The sequence below is a fragment of the Arachis stenosperma genome, chromosome 7 (genome assembly GCF_014773155.1).
Source record: "Arachis stenosperma cultivar V10309 chromosome 7, arast.V10309.gnm1.PFL2, whole genome shotgun sequence".
Taxonomy (NCBI): Eukaryota; Viridiplantae; Streptophyta; class Magnoliopsida; order Fabales; family Fabaceae; genus Arachis; species Arachis stenosperma.
In genome coordinates this window covers 66,688,693-66,696,959 of record NC_080383.1, presented here as the reverse complement: position 1 = coordinate 66,696,959, position 8,267 = coordinate 66,688,693, and the positions used below count along the sequence as shown (strand labels likewise).

Here is an 8,267-nt window from a genome sequence, read left to right as displayed (position 1 = left end):
CATAAAAACCTCTCAACACCTAATGAAAACAAGAGTCAGAGGTCATAGGTTCGTAGAAATTAGGGGAAAACATTGAGAAACTGAATCCGATTGAAGACGCCCCGAAACAAATCCGAAATCGGAAGAACATTGATTCAACGGGGTGTTTAACTCGGAACAAACAATCACCATTGTTTTCCTTTTCATTATAATAAAAAAAGTTTAGGTTACACCTATGACCTTTGGATCTTAGATTGTTGGTACTTATTTCGAAAAAAAAAAGGAAAGAAAAGTCGAAATCGGGATCAGCAATGGATAGCATAATGAGCAAGCTTCGTAATCTTGACGCTTACCCTAAAATCAATGAGGATTTCTACAGCAGAACACTTTCCGGCGGCGTCATTACCCTTGCTTCCTCCGTTCTCATGATCTTGCTCTTCATCTCCGAGCTTCGTACGCCGTTAATTCCTCCATTAATTTCGGTGTCCTTTTCTTTTTCTTTATTTAATGTCACTGGATTTTTGTTTTTATTGTTTTTGTGTTCAGGATTGTATCTGCATGCTTCAACTGAGACCAAGCTTATTGTGGATACTTCTAGAGGTGAAACGCTGCGTATCAATGTAACGTCCTTTATCTCTTTCTCAATACCCTTCATTTTTTTAGGAATGTTTGTTCTCACAGGACTGTTATTCTTATCTTTTGTAAATTCAAGTCCTTTGTTCTTTTTGGTTTAAATTTGACTTATTTGGTTGTGTAATGTGAACGTAGTGTTAGGTTTGTTTGTTGCATAGAGTAATTGGTGTCTTCGTTTTTTTTTTTTTGGATGTGCAGTTTGATGTTACTTTTCCTGCCCTACCATGCTCGATGCTCAGTGTTGATGCAATGGACATTAGTGGAGAGCAACATCTCGATGTAGTAAGTACCATAAAGAAAAGAAGTTGTTTTTAGTTTAGTTTGTTAGTGCTTGGCAGTTAAGGTTTTTCACTAGACTAGAGTAACGAATATTGGGTTATCAGTTGTTTAGATGTCATGCGCTGCCTCTTGCTTGATTTCTGACAACTTTATATGTCTTTGATGTAACTCACAGAGACATGATATAATCAAGAAAAGGTTAGATACTCAAGGCAATGTAATAGGTACAAGGCAAGATGGAATTGGTTCTCCCAAGGTAAGATGTTTTATTGTTCATATTTTGATATTGGATAGTTGATAAACTTAGGGTCTTTCAGTTTTATTTTTGTGCGTTCTTATTAAACAACTTGCTAAGCTTAGCAAATTTTAACCATCCCATGTGGTCATGCCTTATCTCATGTTCGTTGTTGACTCTATAAGATACATTTTGCTTTTTAGGATTTTCACTTTTCTGGATTATATTAGTGGTGGTGCCTTTTGTTTTTCTTAACTTATAGTAGTTTATAAAAATGATGTAATTCTTGAATCCATTTCTACTACGCTTTCGTATAATGTTTATTTGCGCAGATTGAAAATCCCTTGCAAAAGCATGGAGGCAGGCTAGAGCACAATGAGACTTATTGTGGTTCCTGCTATGGGGCAGAAGAGGTATGCCTGATTTAAAATTAGGTGTCCAAAGTTATGGTTTATAAGGATGTCGTGAATTTAATGCCTTGTTTTATGTATTGATTATTGGAGTATAGAGTGGAGTTTTTGTTGGCTAGGTCGCATACCAAGTTATCTGGATTTTTTATTTTATTTACTTTCAATACTGTATGCTCCCAAAAGTTTAGGGGCATCATATGTTTGTTCTGGAAAAACTGCTTTTATTTAGGCAGCAGAATTAAGGTCAAGTCCATGCAGTTTTCTTCCCATCTTATCCTAGGTTCTGATGTAAGCCGTTACAAAACTTGGAAGGTTGTTGCCTAGAGACAGCCTTTCTATCATCTCTAGACCCTCACCCTACTGGGATAGAACCTCATGCACTAGGCCGCTATCTTAGCTTAGGTTTTTCCAGTTCAGGTTTCATATTGTTTCGAAATGTTCCTTGCATCACGAGTTTGATGATTCCTTAACCTTGGACTATATTCGTATTTGCAGTCAGATGATGATTGTTGTAATTCCTGTGAGGATGTTCGTGAAGCATATCGGAAAAAAGGTTGGGCAGTCTCAAATCCAGATTTAATTGATCAGGTTTGTCTATATGAATGCATCAACCACAATTATGTTTGCCAACATCCATGTAAACGGCAAGTGGCATTGTTCATATTTTATATTTATGTGTAATTTCACCTTTCTTCTGGCTGCTTGCATTATAGAACAGGTTTTGTAGTAATAAAATAATGGAACTCTGAAGCTGTGATCCATTTGCGATGTTGTGCTTATATATGTTGTATTTCGAAATTCCAATTAAAATAGTTTCTACAGCTTGTGTTGGAGGAAGTTAACAGCATTTTTATGGAGATGGTTCACTACCTGGTTTTCATCATCAAATAAACTGCATGTCCTAACAGATCTCTTCTCTCCATTCTAATTAGATGCTTACTGTGTTGTTTGGAATTAACTGGTAACCGAAAATTTATAAGATGAGCTGGTTCTTGAACATTTCATAGTGCGGTAATCATGTCTTTTATTGATCACTATACTTCGGTTTGGGTTGTAACTTGTAAAATATGTGGAAATGGTGAATATGATAACCAAAATGGTTATGTAATCATTCCTTGGCCACAGGCATAAAGCTGTTTGATAAAGATGATATCCAACAACTAGTTTTGCATTTAACATCCTGTGGCATTTTGTTGGAGTCTGCATTATTCCCTGATGTTTGCACTCTCAGAACAAGGTCACGGCACTAGTATACCTAAGGACAGATACTGTTTTCCTTGGTGACTTTCACCTTGAATTTGTTTATAAATGCCATGTGTTCATTCAAATTAACTTGCTCCATGGATGCTACATAGTTTTCCTTTTATTTTCCCCTTCTTCTAGTATTTAGCATAAATATTGTATTTCTCTAAGCTGTATCTTCAACAATGATCTGCATTTTATGATTTTTTTTTAGTTCAAATAACAATTCTAAAATTAAATTGTTAATTTAGTTTGGTGCTTATTTGTTGTTGTACATCACATAGTGCAAAAGGGAAGGATTCTTGCAAAGAATCAAGGAAGAAGACGGTGAAGGATGCAACATATATGGCTTCTTGGAAGTAAATAAGGTGGCAGGTAATTTTCATTTTGCTCCGGGCAAAAGCTTTCAGCAATCTGGTGTACATGTACATGATCTGCTGGCTTTTCAAAAGGACTCGTTTAATGTAAGAGCTGATCTGTTTACCTTCCTTTTTGGTGAACTAATTGCAATTTATACTATGCATGATCTGGAAATATAATTTTTTTTTTGTCAATCATGACACTTCATATTTCAAGAGACTAAATAGTCTTACATGTGATACAGTTAAGTCACCACATCAACAGATTAGCTTTTGGTGATTATTTTCCTGGTGTGGTGAATCCTCTTGATCGGTGAGCTTCTTTTGTTCTGAAAACCTCAAATCCTATTAAAATTTTGTAAAAATTGACTTTTGAAATTATATAATTTGTCACCTTATGAATTTTCAGTGCACATTGGACTCAGAAAACACCAAGTGGGATGTATCAATATTTTATTAAGGTTAGATTATATATCTGCATACTCCTAATTACTAACTTCGATTAAGATTAGGGTTAGAATAAATTGTCAAATTGCTATGTGGAGTAAATCAATATCCAATATACTTCATCATTGTATTTCCTTGTGTGCTTTATGAATGAATTAACTAATTATTTTCTCCTGAATTCGTTAACTCTGGAACCTGGATAGCTTTTAAGTAATGTATATTTGAAGCATGTACAATTTTATATGTATGTATATACGTGTGGACTTCCTGTGGTTCAAAATTATGCTTATCCCTCACGTTATGTGTGATGTGGCATGTTTGTAAAATAAAAATGAATGGAACAGAAATTCAAAGTTCAGAAGGCTGTTATCTGTTATGTTCCTGTAGTTTAATAGGGTGGTGTAGCAACCTAATTAATGTCTCTTATCAAAGAAAGATGGAAGTTTGGAGTTTTGTTTTGTTTTGTTTTGTTTTGTTTTTTTTTTTTTCTTGGAGGGGAAGAAAAGGGGGGGGGGGGGAGAGGGGAGGTTTTTGTAGTTGAAGCTAAGGACAAGAAGATTTTCTCTGATAGCCTTGAAATTGTAAGTTCTTGTTAAGTATCTAAAGAAAGTGGGAAACTGCACTTTAAAAAAGCTAGCTATTAAAGGAGAAGCACCACTTTCTTTAGATACAATATCAAGCATCCTATCTTACACTACCGAAGGTGGGATTTTGGGGATACCTAAGTTCCTAACAATACATTGCCCCTGGAGACTGGAGAGCCAACGTCCACAACGTCTTCACTCTCGATGCTGACCCATTGGTAGCCACTTTGCTACCGGCTATTAGTATTTGATATTCACCTTGATCCAGACTATAGGTAGCCCTCTCCATGGTGCCGACAACCTTGCTCTGTTACCATTGTTAAGTGCTTAAGGAAAGTGGGAAACCACACCTTAAAAACTAGCTATTGAAAGAGAAGAACCACTCTTTAAAAATAACATCAAGCATCTCATACTACACGATGTAGGATTTTAGGCACCCCATAATACTCAAGTCCCTAACAGTTCGTCTTCTATCTCTGATTGGGGGGAAGGCATGCTATGTCCATTCCCACTTTTTTTCTCTACTACCTATTTCTTACCTACTTTCTAGTTCCATTCTATCAATTGGCAGCATTAGACCTCCCGATTTAGGAACCCTATACTACATGAATGAAAGTAGAGTATGTAGATGCAATTTATCGGATATTAAGATATTGTAGATTCTTGGACTGGACCAAGATAAAGCTTATGGTTAATGAATGGACTCTAAGATAGAACTACTTTGAAGGGGTGTGCTCACATTTGCTTTCTGGAAGTAGCATAATCCAAATGTGACTTGGGCAGGAACATTGATGTATGTGATCAAATCCATTCGATAAGAATATAAATAATGAACCTGTCCTTGTCCAATATAAGGAAGAATATAATGCATGAATGAATCTTAGAAACCTCAACCAAGAGCAATTTATTCTTGCTTCTGTTTGGGAAAAAGAAAGCAGAATTGTAACATTCATTTTTACATTCATTTATTCAATGCACAGTTTATGTTTTGTTTGCTGAATATTGTCTTTTAAAAGGGTACTTGATTTTGTCATTCTTGTTGCAACATGTGAAATATTGCATAACCACTGTCTTTTTCGTTGGAAACTTACCAAATTTTGATTCTTGTCGTCCCTTTCATGCTGTCTCTCAGGTTGTGCCTACTGTTTACTCTGATGTGAGAGGACATACTATCCAAACAAACCAGGTTATTGAACTTATAAATACCACTTTTCACTGATTTTTGCATTCTAACAAGGAAAGCATAATGAAAACTAGAATTTCTTCATGTAGTTCTCTGTGACAGAACACTTCAAGACCGGAGATGTGGGCCGATTCCAGTCCCTTCCCGGAGTTTTCTTCTTCTATGACCTTTCTCCAATTAAGGTGGATTCATACAATATATTATAGTTAATATTAATATTATATCTGTTCAACTGAAGTTGAAATATGTTATATTAAAATCAGTGGTTGCAACTAGGCGCTCTGTTTTTCTCAGTACTCCTCACCCTCTCTGCATTCCTTTGTGTTATCTTTCGACATGTTGTAGGTTACCTTTACAGAAGAACCTGTCTCATTCTTGCATTTCCTTACTAATGTCTGTGCCATAGTTGGAGGTAGAACCAGATCTTCAGCTACTCTTCTCTACTCTTGCATTTAAAATACGTTCAGGACATGAATAAAATAATTTGTCGGGATCTTGTCACATCAATGCTTTTTGTTCGCTTTTTCCATTCAGGTGTTTACACTGTATCTGGAATACTAGATTCATTTATCTATCACGGTCAACGGGCTATCAAGAAGAAGATGGAACTTGGTAAATTTAACTGATAAGCACGTCCCTTAAATGTTGTATCACCACTTTGCAGTGCATGGTTCTTCCCAAGACAATCTATTGCAGAGAAGATCAACTGTTGAATAGAATTCCCCTCGGGGTTCCATGAGTACTGTCACTTTCAGCAAAAAGGATTTTGCACTTGGATCATGTCATCGGTTGAAATGCAATGCTTGAACATGACATGTGCGGCAAATGCCACATTGCCAATGAATTATATCTTTCTTGAAACAGCTGTGATGATGTGAATAACTGAATATTGCATATTTTGTCTATATGTATTGGGGTTTATAGCCGGGTTGTTTTGAGTTTGGAGCTCCGAGGGAGGGGGAGGGAAATAGTCAAATAGGGGGCTTGGCATTCTTTTATCTCATTTTCCCAAAACAATCTAATTCAATCAACCGCCTTTGGAAAACTATTAATTCAGCATTGATGATCTAAAATGAGGAAGGCGGTGAAGCCTGTTCTTTCATGTGTACATCTGGACTTTCAACCCCCCCCCCCCCTCTCTATCCTCTTTCCTCCTTTCTCTCCTTTCGCCCGCTTCTCTCCTCCTCCTCGTTCCCTCCATGGATTAATGCATACAAGAGTTGCCTTTCAAATGGGTTTAACGATTCAAAGTTGGAGGGAAACAGAATTTTGTAAGTTTGAATGAAACTAGGGATATTAATGTCGTGACACTTATAAAAATTTTCAACCTATACTTAGATATCTGAGAAAAGGACAAATAGGTCATTCAATTTTTGATATTTTGATATGCGGATATTTAAATATTTGAAGATTTTAAAATATATTTAAGTTTCTGATCTTTTCAAAACCTAAACATATCGTTCTTCAGGTTCATTTGAGTCTGTCAGACCTAACGAAAAAATCAAACGTGATTTTTGTTGTACCTTTAAAGAGGTCAAAAACTTAAATGTATTTTTAAATTTTTAGGAATTTAAATGTTCGCAAACTAAAAAGTCAAGGTTTGATTTGTCTTTTTTCTCTAGATATTAATTTGGTCTATTTTAATAAGTGTAAAATAGTTGGTATTTTCTATTTTCTATTAATATAACTCCCTTAACTATCTTCTGTATTTTAGGTTTTTTTTTTTTTTATGGTAAACCAATAAAAATGTTTTCAAATGATAAAATTGCTAACAACAGATACAATAAAAATTTACTAACAACAAAAATATTTTGCCCAAAAAAAAATTACTTGTAAAATAATTCTCAAAAGAATTTTAGAGGTTTAATGTTAATACATTTTTTTCATAAATATTATTAGAAAAATACAATTTTTATTCTTAAAAGTTAATAATTTTATGCTAAGTAAAAATTTTTGTGATTATTTTTGTTAATGGAAAAGAAATATTTTTAAAAAATGAAAAAAATCTAAAAATAGATCCTTTAATCTCTAATCATAATCTCAATCTTATACCACTATCACATCAATCTCCAAGTCTTTACTGTTAACATTCAAATGGTTTCTCATCCCAATTATCACCACGATCACTGTCATTATCGTTGCCACTACCACTCCACCACCACCATTACCATCACCGTCACCTCCTTCACTAACGCATTTGTTAACATTCAAATACTTTCTCATTCCAATTACCACCACATATTACTGTCATTGTCGTTACCACTACCATCACCGTCACCTCCTTCACTAACGCATTTGTTTTCCTTTTTGACCACAATTTTTTTCTTTTTCTCTTTGAGTTATTTCAGACAAAATTGAGGTGTTCAAGAAAATTGAACGTGCATTTTTATGACGGAAACCCTAAACCAAGCATACCTTTAGTTATTCTCTAAGTTAGTTAAATTTGTGCACAAGGTTTAATCACTTGATAGCAACTCGGATGGATGGAGTGTTTTGGAGTATTATATTTGATACTTATAAGATTTAGAATTGAAATTTATATTAGAATTAATAAATGAAATGAAATTAGTTTCACTTTAAAAAGACAATATTATTTTGATAAAAAATTAATAAATTTTTGTCACTTATATAATTATATTAATTAAATAATTAAAAATAATATTAAATTTAAATTAAATTGAGATCAAATACTAGAGTAACAAATTATATATTTAGTTTTAAATTATTATTTATAATATATGATCCACAGATACTAACATAATATTTTATAAGATCCAAAATAAAATTAGAATTAAAGTTTTAACATTGGAATTGTTCTAACTCTTATTTTTATTTAAAAAATTTTCTTAGACAATAGACATAAAGGAAAAAAAAAAAAAGTCCCACCGGCACCCGATTCCTCATCTATGCCCCCGA

The 8,267-nt window shown here is 34.1% G+C and overlaps 1 protein-coding gene across 1 annotated transcript; it reads left to right on the top strand.

The window, feature by feature from the left end:
• On the top strand, nucleotides 1-6,459 carry LOC130941456 (uncharacterized). Its single transcript, XM_057869964.1, has 13 exons — nucleotides 1-432; nucleotides 526-599; nucleotides 811-894; nucleotides 1,067-1,147; nucleotides 1,459-1,539; nucleotides 2,032-2,124; nucleotides 3,063-3,242; nucleotides 3,383-3,450; nucleotides 3,547-3,598; nucleotides 5,301-5,354; nucleotides 5,441-5,533; nucleotides 5,697-5,763; nucleotides 5,886-6,459. The coding sequence occupies exons 1-13, from the start codon at nucleotides 291-293 to the stop codon at nucleotides 5,975-5,977; spliced, it is 1,161 nt and encodes a 386-aa protein (XP_057725947.1). The 5' UTR covers nucleotides 1-290; the 3' UTR covers nucleotides 5,978-6,459.
• Nucleotides 6,460-8,267: the final 1,808 nt, after the last annotated feature.

Bases quoted from the DNA above. Each gene is read 5' to 3' on its own strand.
- LOC130941456 (XM_057869964.1), top strand. From the start codon at position 291: ATGGATAGCATAATGAGCAAGCTTCGTAATCTTGACGCTTACCCTAAA. The intron at 1,148-1,458 runs GTAAGATGTTTT...TTATTTGCGCAG, and splicing joins ATGGAATTGGTTCTCCCAAG to ATTGAAAATCCCTTGCAAAA. The intron at 5,764-5,885 runs GTAGAACCAGAT...TTTTCCATTCAG, and splicing joins TGTCTGTGCCATAGTTGGAG to GTGTTTACACTGTATCTGGA.